The sequence below is a fragment of the Populus euphratica genome, unplaced genomic scaffold, assembly GCF_000495115.2.
Source record: "Populus euphratica unplaced genomic scaffold, PopEup_1.0 scaffold31.1, whole genome shotgun sequence".
Taxonomy (NCBI): Eukaryota; Viridiplantae; Streptophyta; class Magnoliopsida; order Malpighiales; family Salicaceae; genus Populus; species Populus euphratica.
The window spans coordinates 1366964-1383854 of record NW_011499850.1 but is presented as its reverse complement, the minus strand read 5'-3'; the positions used below and the strand labels follow the sequence as shown (position 1 = coordinate 1383854).

Sequence of the window (16891 nt, the reverse complement as noted above, 5' to 3'; positions counted from 1 at the left end):
CAAAATTCATCCAAAAAAACTACAGTTTCCATGATTTTTTGAGTGTGCAATAAAATTAAATAAAATATTATCAGAAAAAAAAATTATAATTATAGTACAAGTAAATTTAATTTACTCTATACTAGTTTTTCAGAAAAAAATATTGTTCACATGCCAGTGCAAGTGAATTTAATTCACTCTAAACTAGTTTTTCTTTAAAGAAGAACTGTTTACTTAAAAAAATAAATAGTGCGAGTGAATTTATAATTCGTTGCACCAATTTTTTTTTAAAAAAACTATTCAATAAACAGTGATAGTGAATTAAAATTCAGTAGCACTGTTTACTTAAAAAATAAACAGTGTGAGTGAATTTATAATTCATTATAATGTTTTTTTTTTAATTATTTAATGAACAGTATAAATAAATTAAAATTTACTCATATTGTTCACTTAAAAAAATAATGAATTTATAATTCATTGTACTGTTTAAAAAAAAACTAAAATTATTCATGTAAATAGTACTAGTGAATTAAATTTCACTTATACTGTTCATTAAAAAAAGTAACAATGAAGAAGAAAAGTAGGCAAGAGCTACTTCAGCAAAAATTACTTTGTAAACATGAACTGTACAATGTCTCACTAAAAATAAATTGTTGTTCTTTGTTACTAAACATTTACATGTGATGATTTGTTTTTAAAAGCAATTGCAGCCGTATAAATAAACCACCACTAAAATTATGTTTATTTTTTAGATAACTTTTATGGTTATAATTTAAAAAAAATATAGTTAGTCAGATTTAGAATTCTATGAGTTTTTTTGTATAAACACAATTTAATGTATTATGTAACTATATTTTTTGTACCGCAAACGCAGAAAAATATGCAAAACAAACATACCCAGTCCAAGTGAAGAAACTGCCCTCAAGTTCTAGCTCTTGGGCTTATGTTACCTTTGGATTCGTGAATATGGAAAGAGGAATTAGAATTCTATGAGTTTTGCAACATGAATCAGTCTTTAATTCTATTTTTAGCCGGAAGGAATGGACCCATATATAGTTAGAAAATGGAGATTTCAGAAGCCGCCATGGCCACCCGTGAGAGCACACATCAACTGAAAATACAGAGAATTTGGACACGAAATGAATGGACGAAGAACATGCCTAATAGTTTGTTTAAGACCGAACAACTTCAAGTTGTATACAATTAAGGAAAAGAAAAGTCAGTTTTTTTAAAGAAAAAAATAAATAAAGACAAAGCAAGGAAAATAAAGACTAAAGAAAGTAAACTTGGAGTTGATTCTATCTATGGCTTATGAAGAGCTCTTCCAGCAAGCAAAGCAGCTTCCATGACTAAAGATATAACATCAATAACTTCATCAACTTGGCATTTGTTCCCCTTAAATGTATGTGCACCTGAGTTTCTGAAATTGTTCATGCAATTGATGAAGTTTTGGCTGCACTCTTGGCTTAGATAGTCATCTGCATGCAATAATGCACCATCCCCACATAATAAATAAATAAATCATTACTTCTACAATCACAAGCAACACATCACAGCAAATTTCCTGTCAGTTACACTCACAAGCAACCAAATTCATAGCTGTCCATATGCCTATCCTAATGGTGACTTCATCTATAGATTTAGCTTTCACTTTCGACTTATTTTCTATGCATCTCCACCGACACTTGATTACCGTGGTAATTCTTAATGATGACAGGCATTGTTTGTGCCTTTTTTTTAAATAAAAAAAAATTCTATGATTAGGGTATTGCATGCCTTGCCTCTAATTATGTGCTTGGTGTTCTAAGACAATATATATATATAATAGAAACATGTTTGAGAAGAGAAACAGAGATGATTACAATTTTGAAATGAATTTTTATTCTTTTCAAAATAGAAAAACAGGGGTGCATGTTTTCACTACCTCAATTGTTACCAGCTATTTTACCTGCTATTTTATCTCGATATAGTAATTCAACGTAAAGATAAGGGAAGGAGGAAAGGGAAAGGAATATTTATCTTTCTATCAAATCACAACTACTGATTTTGGCATAGTCAAATAATCCCCCCCACCCCCCCGGTTCATGATACCTTTTTGTAACCAATTTGTCCACCCCCTAGTATAGATCTATGGGAGCTGCAATTAAACAGTTGATCTCCCTTTTACCAGAAAAGGGACCATACATTGAGAAGTACTCGAAGAAATTTAAAGAAAATTACACCAACAACGGAGCCATGCTCTTATGGTGAATGAGAACTTACTGTTCTTTGCTTGCACACAGGCGTCATGCTTCATACAACAAGCATCAAGACCGTCACAAGGCTTCTCTCCCGGGCATCCACTATATAGAAGCCCACAATACTTGCCATATCTCAAAAACGGTGGCACTGCCATCCACATAAATCAACAACAATCTTGACCATATTCTTGTTAAAACTCAATGAGCAGAACATTCAAGCACAAAAGAAAAAAAGAAACAACCCTAAATTGTTTACTGTAAAGCGATTGTGTCTGTAAATTTTTTTTTATAGATTTTGTTGTTTGTTGTAATAGATAGATCAAACTGTCTTTTTGGAAAGAAAATAAATAATTGTAAAGAAAATTGCCCACCTGAACAGAACTCTGACTCACATTTCCTGCTACAGTCTTTGCTCTAAGGAAAACGAAGAAATCTTCAAGTATTATGGCTTGTATATATTACAAGAAAAAATAACGAAAAACTGAGAGATGATCAAAAGAACAAACCAGGGAGATAGCAGAACCGGTTGTTTGGACTCCAATGTTGAGTGCTTGGACAGAAAAGGATGAAAAGGCAAGGACAAGGAGTGAACAAGAAACGAGAAGGGCTACCTTCAATGAGTTGCGGCACTCCTTTGCCATTGTTTTTAGGACTGAAAAATGAAGCTTGGTTTTGCTTAAAGGCAGAGTATATGGGCAGAAAATGTTTTATTGAGAAACTGAAGAAAAGGAGGAGGTTTGTCTTGTAATGGCTCGTGATACGTTTTTGGAGTGTTGTTCATACTCACCCTTCTGACCAAAGTGAGATGTTTAAAATTGGAAGATACTGCGGGGTCGTTGTAGGGTCCATCTCTTGTGATCTTGCTCTTTCAACCACCTCTCAATCAAACACTCCAAAATGGTTTAAAAAATAAAAATTGTGTAACTGATTACAATGATATCAAATGTCTGTTTTGGAACGTGATGTCATGTTTTTTTAAATTTTAAAATTTTTTTATTATAAATTATTTTTTATCTTTTTAAATTATTTTTATATGTTAATATCAAAACTAATTTTTTTAAAAATAAAATAATATTATTTTAATATAATTTTAAAATAAAAATACTTTAAATCATAACCGCTACCACAATTTTAAATAAACCTAAACTCACTAACCCCATAAATCAATCTAATCTCAGTTGGGTTTTTTTATAAAAAATATAGGATGGAAGTTGATTTGCAAAATAAATCAAACCATAACATAGTTTATCAAATTAAAAATTTTATTTGATTTTTTAAAATAAAATAATATAATTTTAATTAATTCAAGTTAATTAAAATTAATTTATCTAACTTATGAAATCCAACCCGCTACCATAATTTTAAATAAATCTAAACTCACCAACCCTATAAATCAATCTAATCTCAGTTGGGTTTTTCTAAAAAAAAATATAGGATGTAAGTTGATTTAATTAAAGCTAAAACAAATCTTGTATTTTTTTTCATAAACGTCTAAATACATATATAGGAAGCTTTTTTAATGAGGTCATTTAAAACCTTATACTTTATTTTAGGAATTATATTAAGTATTTTAAAAAATAAAATAATGTGAATTCTAACAAAAAAAGTTAAGCAAATCTAAAACATGGCAAATTGTCTTGGTTAATTTAGATTTCAATATTAATGATTTAAAACCAGATAAACCAAGAAAATTAAATAACATATACAGTAAGAAAAAAAACTGATTATTTAAAATTAATTAAGCTATGAAGATCAAAGTAATATGAAAAATTGGACCTTATTCTTATGAATATATCATTTGAAATATGCAACATTTGATAACTTTGTTTCTTTATAGTGGAAAATATAACCCTTTTAATTTTCATTATCTCTTTAATATTTCATGGAGATCAATCATATAAAACATTATGAATTTATATAATATAAGTCATAATTATTAATATATTTTTGGAAGTCGAAGAGGGTCAATTAATTAACACCCCTCAAAATATAACCCTACCAGCTAGATATAGAATCCTTATAGATAGTCCTTTTTATGACATTTATGTTATAATTACAATATATTTACAATATATTGCTCTTCTATGTTATTAGCAGCTAGATATAGAATCCTTATAGATAGTCTGTTTTTATGATATTTATGTTATAATTACAATATATTTACGATATATTACTCTTCTATGTTATTAGTATCAGGTAATTATACCCATTTTTTCGAGATGGCAATTTAATCCCTCGTTTGTTTTTACTGTTCTTAACGGTAACCCTAATTTGCTATCCATTTCTTTCCAAATGTTCTTGTCCTGTACAAATATATTAGGGCCAACAGACTCCTAATCAGTCCTAACTTAAAAAAAAAACAAAAGGGCCAATGGCCCATTAATTACTCATTCCATAACCCACCAACCCAACATTACTTTATAAAATAGTTGACCATCTACAAGTTGAGATTTGCAGTCCATACAAAGCTATGCAAGCTCACTCATAATCTATACGATATAGTTAGGGCTCAGAGAACATCACTATATTCCAAGCCCAATCACTTCATGCATACTAGCTAATTACGTTAGAAAGGACTCTTCTAAAGGCTCAACTACGTCCTGGATATATGGTTAATTACTGGCTAGGAGAGCTTCCAAGCTTTACCACCATTGATGCTGAATTTCTTAAGCCTTCCGAAGAACATTACTAAGATGAGGATAAATTTTCCCATGTTACTCCACCTTCCAACAAATCCAAACCATGCATCTCTGCACGAGCTATCAGGTTCAAGTTGTCGTTTGCAGCTATAGCCAGTTGAGAACCCGACATTTCCATATGCGCTACAAAATGATTAATTTTTCATTATGGAGTTAGTTAAATATATTATGCACACAGTCGATCATATATAGATTTTGATTACATAAAAAAAATAAATGATTTGGACAGTCGTTCTCTGTGATAAGAATTTATGATACCTTACGACTTCTATGGTGATATTGAGCACGTTGAAGTTGAGGGGGTCTTTCTTCAACTTCTCTCTCTCTGAGACGCAAACGAGAATCACAAAGATGGCTAAGGTAGATAAAGGTGAGAACAACAGGCAATGAACCAAAGACTTCCTTTGGTTTTTGCATTTTTGGCCAGTTTCTGAATCAACCTCTTCCTGTTGCTTTATTGGCATAAGTGAAGTGCATGGTGGCAGATACCTTCAAACACAGAAATAAAAATAAAAATAAATCCAAGATTACAAGGATTTCAGACAAGGTCTAATCTAACACAACTTCAATCTTGTAGACAAACTTTTGATGAGTCGTGTTTTAAGAAGTGTGATAGCATTTTTTTTGGGGCTTATAAGAATGGAATGCAGAAATGAACCCCAACCATGAATGAAGGTAAGCCTATATTTAGACTTCATAATTAGATTGTGCTTTATATATTTAGTCAACCTTAATGGTTAAGCATCAAATCATCCAAAGAAGCAGGGGTCCTAGCCAGCACTCGACCTCATTATTTTTTCTTTCCTTTTGAAGACAACTTGGAACTTTTTTCTTTGAATTTAAATATATATATATTCTACAGGAAGCTAGACTTTTAGAAGAAATGAAATATTAGAGATGATTTTATTCCAGTTGAAACGAATTTGAGCTTGAAAGGGGCAATTCGTCATACAGCAACAACAAGAATCAAATTTGTGCAAGTAATATACTTATGATAAGCTTCTAGTACTGTTCAATGCATGATTAATAGATTTGATTCTGTTTGCATAGTCAAAATAATATATTTTGGATTATTTTTTTCTTTTCAAAGTAAGTAATCTTTTCATTAGAGATCCACTTCTTGGTTGTTTATCATATCTAAAGTAATTAATTAATTAATGTATGTATGTAGTGCTTTTGGGACAATTAATTAAATTAAATAGGGTTTATACTCCATCCACTTTCAGTGGATCAATCCATATACATACATTAAGGAGAGAAAGAGTTAACTATATATATATATATGCTGCCCGGCCAAACACAAAATGATCCAGAGAAACAAACCCAAAATCTAATAAAAAAAATAAATTGGGAGGCTCGACTAATATAAAACTTAAATATTTTAAATAAAAAATCAAAAGTGAACTTAATATTAAATTCAGCGCTGTGCAATGACCAGGCAAAATGGGAGGCTCAACTAGAAAGTCATAATTATATATGGTCACGATCTAATTCTCCATGCATACATGATATCCATTTGGCGCAGAGGAAGGAGTTAATGGACAGGGTATGAGATTCCCCCACCATCGTTGTTGTGGTTGGATTTGACAGGAATTTCCTTTTGAGATCGAAACAATACTATTCGTTTGGGAATTGCAGGCCACGTAACAGTGTAACGCGGAGCTCATATTTTTTGTGGCCAGTATTATGATTCCCAGTATTTCAAAAAGAAAAGCATGAGATAAGTTGTTTTTTAGAGTCTCAATATACAAATATTAGCTTTAATGCATGCACTTCATTCCTTCTTCTTTTTTTTGGCTCAAAATAATTATCATGCAACCTGGGAAAAAAAAATCTTGATTACTTGAGAATTGCAATTTTTGTTTCTCCGTCTGTTTTTCTATCTAATAAGAATTTAATGAAGGATATATGGCCTGTGATCTTGAACGTTCAAAAAGTGAATTTAAATATCAAGCTCATAGTATGTTTGAAATATTTAATTTTTAAGGTATAAAGAAAAATAATCAGAGTGACATTCTGTACAAATACAAAATTTGTACCAAAAACAAAAATCCAATCATAAGATTTAATGCATGGACTTTCCATAATTAAATAAATATATCATGCATAGATATATACATGTAAAATAAGAAAGAAAGACTTACATCATAATCACGAAGAGCACCAAGATTGCTGGAGAGATGATGGAGAGATCAACAATAGATTCACCAGTATGCCTTGAATTTACAACCTGAAACAATGCACCCATGAACTTCTGATAGGGATTCAGACCATCCATAGCTCCTGAATTCCACTCCATGGAGCAAAAGAGTATGAATTGCACCAGTATAAACCCCGAGACTGTGATAGCGAGAAGGCACGAATGAGAAAAGGATAGCAAATGGCCATAACCCATCTCTCTAGTATTCATCAGAATGTATCTGAACTCTACTTTCCTTGTGATTTTCTCCAAAATCCAGATCAGAAACCGCAGGCATGATGGGTATAATGTGTTTCCAAGAAGAACTTGAGGGATGAGAATGAGTAGGAGTCCTGGATTCTTCTTGAAAGCTACCATGTTCTCATTTGTAGGCACAAAACCACAGCTGGAAAAGGTAGAGACTGTGGTGAACACAGAAAATGTCTGAATCTTAATTCCTTTACTGCCCAGGACTTGTCTTGCACTAGGAACAAGGCTTGTATACATAGCAACTAAACTAGAACCAGTAATGTGAACAACTGAAAAATAGCCCAAAGCCACACAAGCAAGGCTCTTAAGTGAGCTCAACTTGAGACTATGATCATTGTCTAAAGAGTTGAGATTATATTCTAGGTCTACATTGGCTGGTTTCTCAATCTCTAGCCCTGGAAAGTTGGTACGTTTTGGAGGATTGTGGTAAACAGAAAGGACTCTACTTTCCTTGGTTTCAAGTTTAGAGAATTTGACCCTCGACAGATAAAGTCCAAGGATGGAAGTGAAGACCTCTCCACCCAATAACATCAAAATGGTCATGATGATAAGTTGGGTGTTAGAGAAGACCTCCATTTCCACCGTTGACATGCTTGAAACTGTTGCTGAAGAAACAGAAGTAAAGAAGATGTCAAGGCTTGCAGGCCTTAATGAGCCAGGTCTTGGCTCTGAAACCTTCAAAGCCATATGTCCAACCAAGGAAAGGATTACAAAATAAGTAAGTTGAACCCAAAAAGGGTGTATCTGAAAGGCTAGCACACGAAGGAAGGACTGGATTGAACATATGGAAGATTTATGGAAGCAACATACCTTGTTGCAAAAGAAATTACGAGGGTGCTCTAATTTCTTACCAAGACAAGCAAAGCTCTTCATCTTTACTAACAAGAAACTAATTTCCACCTTTACTAACAAGAAACTAATTTCCACCTCAATGGGATATGGTGTTTATAAAGGACCAATACGGCCCCTACTGAGCGAACTAGCTAGCTAGTGATAGAACTCAATCTTTAGTTGGAATTCACTGTGAACGAGTGGCTGCTAACCATGCAAGCTTAGTGGAATTATAATAGAAAAAGAAATCAAAGGGATAGGAATGATAGTTTATAGTATTTCGCAACTGTTTAGCGAAGGTTAGGTATGTGTGGAGAACAATCTGGTAAAACCAGAATATATGCAGTATCGGAATAGAAAGGTGATTCTAAACAAAAAATTTCTTTTAGCTTCAATTACAAGGTTTGAATCACGTTAGTGATTCTTTAATGAGGTGACATTATTGATTTTAATTTTAATTAAATGACATTTGAAAATTATTTATCTTTTAATCTTAATTTATGCATATATATATATATATATATATATATATATAATTTAACATTTTAAAGATATTCATGGAAGTTATCAGAATAGAAAAGTGAGTCCAAACAAAAACTTTTCGTTGAGCTTGAATTAAGTAAGTGATGCTTTAATTATGAAATGATATTATTGATATTGTAATGAAATTACATATATGAAAATCATTTAACTTCTAATCTTTATGCCCTGCAACAATTTCTTCATTAACTGTGCACAGTATGCATACCACACGCACAGCAAAGGAATACAAGTGTAGGAAACTGCTCAGATTTCAGACGGAATTTTTTATGCCCTCTAACAACAATAATTTAATTTGATCTAGAATAATACTGTGCCTTTGTCTTGTCTTGTTTTATTTTATTTTATTTTATTTTTCGAAAGAAAACATACACAGTTGAGCTTGTAAAAAATGTTGAGAGTCCAGGGATAAGGTTACACATCAAATAATGCAGGCGTAGAGTTGGAACTTTGACGTGACTCTAATGCGCTGATTCGATTAGATGTGTAGTTTGTTACTGGACAGATTCAAGCTGATCAGCAACTTCAGTCATGATGGCCTTAACATGATCCCTGAATTATTTTATGGAATAACATCAACAAACATTTTTCTCTACCATGTCGGTCCTACCAAATGATCATCTTTGTTTGATTACTAGGAAGGAGGTGCCTCGTGCTGTGCTACAGGTTATTTTTTTATATTAAAATATTAAAAAAATTAAAAAATAAGAATATTAAGTTCCCCTTTTGTAAAGTTATATATAAAAGTATTGACTCTATCCATAATAGTTGATTTAAAAATTATATTTATAATATTAATAATAATATTAAATATGTGTAATCTAAGTTTAAGTGGGTTTAACTGCAATTTAGAGCCTTAAATATAGATCTGACTACAAAGCTGTGTTATAGAAATGTAATAATTAAAAATAAAAAAAATAATATTATAGAATAAAAATAAAAAAATATTAATTAAAAAAGAAAAAAACAATAAAGTAAAATATTATTCCAATTAATAGTGCTTTGTAAAGAGAAGTACAGTAAAATTCCCTCATGTGATCATAATAATCTAATTAATAGTAAACAAAACAAATCATAAAATTTAATTCTTAATCAAATCAATATTAAAAAATGAAATTGAAAGAAAAAAACCATTTAAAAAAAAATCTGAATCGACTGATTTAACCTGTCAAACTAAGTTAACCCATCAAATCTAGATCCATATCATGAGAGTATGATCATTAAATAAAAAAAAATTGATATTAATAAAATAAATTAAAAAATATTAATTAAAAAATAAAAGAGCAAAAAAAAGCCTATAACTAATAATATTTTTTTTCAAATTTATTAATTATTATATTAGCAGTATTCATTATAATAAAAATAACAATATTTTTAATATTAATAATAATATCAAACTTGTATTACTCAAGTTCAAGTGGATCTGACTACAATGTTAAGTTCAAGAGCCTTAGGTTTGGTTGTAACACCAAACCCAAGAGCCTTGAATGTGAATTTAACTATAAGATCGTATCATGAAAATATAATAACTAAATAGAATAAAATTAATACTAAAGAATAAAATTAAACAAAAAAAAATTAATTAAAAAAGAAGAAAAGGCAAAGCATTGTTCCAATGAATAGTGTTTTGCGAGGAGGTGTATAATAAAATCCTCTCATGAAATTACGATAATTTAATGAAAAATAAATAAAATAAATCATGAAATTTACTTCTCAATCAAATCAATAGTAAAAAATAACATTAGAAGAAAAAAACTAATTAAGAGAAAAAAAAATCTAAATCAACTGGGTTAACCCACTAAACTAGATTAATCCATCAAAGTTGGGATCCGTGCCATGATAGTGTGATAACTAAATAGAAAAAAAAAATTAATATTAACAAACTAAATCAAACAAAAAAAATTAATTAAAAAGAAAAAAAACAAAGAAAAAAGCAATAAGAAAAACATACAACTAAAAGATATTTGTCTATCACTATAGATTTGTACAGTGCAATCCACAACGAAAGGTTGATATATTTTAGTTATAGTTATAACATTAAAAGAAGAAATTGGAAAGAAAAATAAATGAAGATTAAAAAAAATTGAATCAATAGGAATAACCCGTCAAATTAGGTTAGCCTGTCAAATCTAAAATTCATGTCATGAAAGTATGATAACTAAATAGAAAAAAAATTAATATTAATGAACTAAATTAAACAAAAAAAGATTATTTAAAAAGAAAAAACAAAACAAGAAAAAACCTATAAGAAGAAAAAAATCATGAAAAGTTTTTTGAATTAACTAGGTTAACCCATCAAACCAGGTTAACCCATCAAACCTGAAATCTGTATCATGAAAATTTGATAACTAAATAGAAGAAAAAAAACTTAATATAACAAATTAAATTAAAAAAATAATTAAAAAGAAAAACCATAAAATAATGTAATATTAACAAAATAATTAAAAAGACCAAAAAAAAAGAAAAAAAAACTACTACACATAAAAAAGTATTAATTTAAAATAACAAAACAAAGAAAAAAAACTACATGAAGAAAAAAACTAATGAAGGAAAAAAATCTAAATTAACTGAGTTAACCGTTCAAATTAGGTTAACCTGTCAAACCTGAGATTTTGTCATAAAAGTTTGATAATTGAATAGGAAAAATAATTACGGGTTAACCCAGAATTAGCTGGATTAATCCATCAAATCTGAAATCCATGTTATGAAAGTTTAATAACTAAATAGAAAAAAAATTAAATTAACAAAAAAATAATTAAAAAGAAAAACCAAAAATAAAAATTCATATTAACCTGTCAAACCCGAAATTCCTGTCATAAAATTTTAATAACCAAATAAAAAAAATTAATATTAATAAACTAAATTAAATAAAAAATATTAATTAAAAAAGAAAAAAATAAAAAACAGTTTAGTTTTTTTACCGTGGACTGCACTATGCAATCTACATTAAAAGACTGAGCCATTTTATTTATAATTAATTATCTAGCATTGAGCATTTGGGTTGCTTAAAAACTTATTGTTGGATTTTGATAAAATAATGATAATTTTAGATTATATTGAGTTTTTTACAACTCTGAACTTGTATTGGTGGAGTGATTGGGCTTGGCCTAGTTGATGGGCTAATAGAATAATTAACTAGGTCATTATCCAAAGCAAGTTGGCAGGGTAACATCTACACTCATTTAAAAAACGAGTTTTTCTTTATCAAAATAGGGGGTCATACAATGACCAAGTCAGTGGATATATGAGAAAAATGTAATATATATAATGTCAAATAAGAAAATAAGTTTTATAAACCAAGAAACATAGTATAAAAGACAGCAGAAAAGTATTAACACAGGAAAAGAATTTTGATAACTTTATTGTATAAAACAACAATTACAAGAACTAAGAAACAAATAGTCTCACACCACTTAAGAAAATCACTCCCATATTAGCATCACACCAAATAAGGATTATAATTTCTGAAACACAAATTGATGTGTCAATATGGAATCTACAATTTCAGTAATAAGTTGAACATGAGGGATATTTGTTAGGGCAATAGATTTAAACGAAGGTAAAGGACTATGATATGTTTTAAGGTCAGTTACATTAAAGACAAGATTGATATAGAACTTCGATGGTAGATCAATTAAATATAAATTAGTACTGAATTGTTTAAGAAACTTGAATAGAACCTTTTTGCATTAAACTTGCATATCTCATTTGTGCAAATTAAGATGAGCAGCATACTTGGCAGTTTGTTCTGTCATTTAACTCATTATACTATCATGTAAAGAGGTCATAGATCTTGCAAAATGTATCCTAAATTCACTAACCTTTTGGGATAATGGTAAAGAGATAACATTGATTGGTGTTATAGGATGTATACCATAGACTAATTCAAAAGATGTACATATTGTGGTTATATTGATATAGTTGTTGTATGTAAACTCTGCATGAGGTAGAATTAAATCTCAACTAACTTCATATTTGTTAGTGAGGCATCTAAATAGATTGCCTAGATTTTTATTGATAACTTATGTATGGCCATTAGTTTATGGGTGAAATGCACTAGAAAAGAGGAGTTTTGTTTCTATTTTGGCCTAAAAGGTCTTTCAAATATAGTTGACAAACTTGACATGTCTGTTAGAAACTATAAGAAGAGGTAGGCCATGTAATATAATGTTTTTTTTAAAAAAACAAAAAAGATATATAAGAAGCATCAAAAGTCATTTTACAGGTGGTAAAATGAGCTATTTTTTAAAACCTATTTTCAACAATTTAGTTTTATTATCAAGTATAAGACTAGCCTTAAAAATAAATTAGTTAATGCTTTCAGTGAAAGATCTTATCCAGTGGCAATTCTTTCAACCAAATCAATTAATGCCAAATAATATCAAAAAATAAAATAAGTTTTATACACCAAGAAACACGTTATGAATAACAATAGAAACATATTAACAAAAAGAAAGAATCCTAATAACTTTATTATAAAAAATTAGAATTATAAAAAATAAGAAACAAGTAGCCTCACACCACTCAAATGAATTACTCCCATGTTGACATCACATCAAATAAAAATTACAATTTTATAAACACAAACTGTCTATTGCAATCCTATTTTATCATATATATAGTCTTCTAAATGGTAATTTTCTAAAAAGATAAACAATACATTAGATAAGGACAATGGTAGTTAATTAATATTTTTTGCCATATGGAACTACAAGATAAACTTCAACCTATAATCTTTCTTTGCCAATGTTTATATTGCCAAGTAACATTGAAATTGCATTAGTATAAGAAAGAGAAAGAGAGCAAGTAGCATAAGCTTTAGGTGTATGAGAGTGTGAGGAGGTGAGTAAAAGTTGCTATGTGTGTGGAGTTTTATGTTGTTGCCATGTTCACTTACCTGGTGACCCAAAAAATTTATATATCAAGAGAGTGATGAGCATAGGGTGTGAGGAATGAGACAATGTAAGGTTCGTAAAGGTTTGAAGAAGCAAGCAAGAGTTGCTTTATGTGTTGAGTTTTATGTTGTTATATTCATTTACCTAGTAATCCAAAGTATTTATATACCTCGATCATGTGAGCATTCCGAGTGGAGAGTATAGAAATTCTTGCATTGCCATATAAGTTACAACATGATTCTTCTTTCTGTAAGCATGATCAAAACTCACAAAATAAAGTTGATTGTATGCATTGAATTCTATTTGAAGGCCTCGAGGGCACAAAACATATTTTTTTCTTTAATCCAAGTAATTATGTTGTAAGATATGATTTCACAGCTCATTGATTTGTAAAAGCTTAGCAATAATCAATACTTAAAAGCATAGCCTTTTTAATTGTCAAGGCCTCAGCTCCATTAGAATCCATATTACCTATGGAACAAGAAAAATAACAAAGAAATCTTCCTTCATGATCGTTGAGAATACCATCAATTCTTGAAAGTTTAGCTATTTAATAACGCAATAACATTCCACTTCAACATGCCTCTAGGCGCCGAAGGTTTCCAAGATGAATCATTTCTTTTATTTGTTCTGTTAGTCCACATAACAATACCATCTAAAGAATGAAGTAAGCTTGAACCACGATAGTAGAAATTTATACCATTACATTTCACCCAACTAGCAACACACTAGAAAACGAATGACACAAATCATCTTAATATATATATACACAAATCATCTTAATATATATTTCATAAAAAATAAAGTTATTATGAGGAGCATTCTGAAGAGACCAAAGTATACCAAAGAAGAAATAGAATATCCAGATTTAAATCCCCCCACCTCAATTATTTTTAAAGCTCACTTGATTGAGTGGAAGAAACCACTAATCTCAGTGATTATAATAATAATCACTTGATTCCACAGTTCGGTAATTTGCTTAGCACACGTTCAAGTTTCCATTAAAGGAACTTCCACTATATATCTTTATTCTTCAATTATACGTCCGTCCTTTCCCAAGACTGTACATGAAAAATCATTTTCATCATAATAGACTAATTCGGACATTAGCGTGTTTGCACAGATACTTTTACAATAACAAATAGGAGCACTAAACTATATTCACTGGATTCTCAGTTTACAATGTCAACTCACTCTGTCTTGAGATTTGGAATCAAAACTCGACCACAAGCGTCTTGACAGACAGGGAAAAAAAGATGAATTGATATTTTTTATTTATTTTCAAGGATTAGGTATTCTTAACCTTTTTAATGTAATAAATATTAACCCCTTTTCAAATGATCAACAAATCATCGGTACTGATTAAAAAAGAAAGAAAGAGACATCATCCATCACTAGAGCCAACATCTCAATTATAGAAAAAATTATATCACACGAGTATCCATCATCCTGTTTATTTTTCTACTTGCCCCAGGGGATAATTTTTTCAAGATCCCAACAATGTTCAACTATCTCTTTTTTTATATATAATTTTATGATTTATTGTTATTGCTTTATACCAGTCTATTCGCTGGGGCTATCGTCTTTGCAACCCATGTCACTTTCTGATGTCCATGGTGGGTAGATGAAAACTGAAAAGGGTTGTAGATCGACGACGAAGATTATCATTCCTGTGTCGGCTGACCCAGTAATGAAGAATGATGAAGATGACACTTCAAATTTGGGGCACATGATTTTGGCTTCCCCACTCGGCGCACCCAACTTGTGGCTGGTGGGCCTTCGCTGCACCATTACAATGGTGGAGTTTCCACTTCTGCGGGTGTTTGTAAACATGATAAATTTTGTTTTTTAAGAGTTTGGTTGTTTGAGAATATATTAAAATAATATGTTTTAAATATTTTATATTTGATATTCAAAAATTTAAAAGTATTAAAAAATATTTTAAAACAAAAAAATTCAATTCTTTGAAGAAAAAAAAAGTTCAACCTCGCCCTGGCGGTGAATTGCCATGCATGACCAGCATTAATGGTTGTTCTTCTTCTTCTTCTACTTCTTCTCAATTTAACGTTACGGTAAAAGGCCTTGAATTCTTTAATATCATATATATAAAACCTTGATACGAGTTTTGAATCGACAGATCTTGTGGTTGATTTACCAGGTTCGTGCAGAATAAATTTTGTTAACGAGTTAATATTAATTTTAAAAAACAAATATAAAATGCTTGACTTGAATAATTTGAATCTCTCTTTCAAATAATTTAGATTTTGTCAAATCCAACTAAACATAAATCTATCATAACTTTTTGAATTTAAAAATATTAAAATCAATGTCAAATCTAAAAATCTTGATATAGATCCAAGTTATTAAAGTCTGACATGGTTGTCAATGTCAAATCTAAAAATCTTGATATAGCGTGTCATATCCAAGTTATTAAAGTCTGATATGGTTATCGTCAGATTCAAGCACGTGAATCATGTCAAATCTAAATATTGAATTAAAAAAATAATTAAAATAGATAGAATTTTTATTAAAGGAATAATAAATTTATAAATATAAAAAATAAATTATTTCAATGAAACGATATAATTTGAATTTTAAAATCTAAAAGTTAAACTATATTTTTGTGATAATTTGTTGTTTATAAATAATTTCTGAACTTGAATTTTTGTTTAGGATATTTCAATAATAATTTAAAAAAATGTTATAAAAAAATTATACGTCTCAACATTAAATAAAATTAATCTTGGGTTTCACAACCAAACAATTTAAATCTTATTTATTTGCTAGACTCAACTAAATACAGGTTGCAAAGTTTTTGGAATTGAAAAATAATAAAATCAATAACAATGTTAAGAATCTGGACATGGCTGCTAAACCCCACTCACTTGTATCTGATATGATTATCAGACAATTGAATCATGCAATTATTACAAGGTTATAACCAAAAATTCTCATCCTTTTACTTTTAAGACCAATAAAGTAATTGGATTGTGCAATTATTATAAGGTTCTAACCAAAAATTCTCATTTTTTTACTTTTAAGACCAATAAAGTAATTGTATTGTGCAATTATTATAAGGTTCTAACCAAAAATTCTCATTTTTTTCACTTTTAAGACCAATAAAGTAATTGTACTGTTATGAAAAAACATTATTACCCCCCGCAACCAAATAAATAATAGCAAATTAACATCGTGCATCGTGCAAATCACTTTACCCCTCAAGGCAAGCTCATCTGATGTTTTCGGCCACGAGCAAAA

General features: G+C 29.6%; 2 protein-coding genes across 2 annotated transcripts; both read right to left on the bottom strand.

Moving 5' to 3' along the window:
- Positions 1-1091: 1091 nt before the first annotated feature.
- LOC105120991 (phospholipase A2-alpha-like) lies at positions 1092-2998 on the bottom strand. The gene is made up of 4 exons (XM_011019450.1): positions 2726-2998; positions 2591-2633; positions 2242-2367; positions 1092-1457 (listed from the first exon to the last, which is right to left on the bottom strand). The coding sequence occupies exons 1-4, from the start codon at positions 2858-2860 to the stop codon at positions 1282-1284; spliced, it is 480 nt and encodes a 159-aa protein (XP_011017752.1). The 5' UTR covers positions 2861-2998; the 3' UTR covers positions 1092-1281.
- Positions 2999-4575: 1577 nt separating this feature from the next.
- HKT1 (high-affinity K+ transporter 1) lies at positions 4576-8263 on the bottom strand. Its single transcript, XM_011019449.1, has 3 exons — positions 7063-8263; positions 5177-5407; positions 4576-5041 (listed from the first exon to the last, which is right to left on the bottom strand). Exons 1-3 carry the CDS (start codon positions 8238-8240, stop codon positions 4843-4845), a joined length of 1608 nt encoding a protein of 535 aa, XP_011017751.1. The 5' UTR covers positions 8241-8263; the 3' UTR covers positions 4576-4842.
- Positions 8264-16891: the final 8628 nt, after the last annotated feature.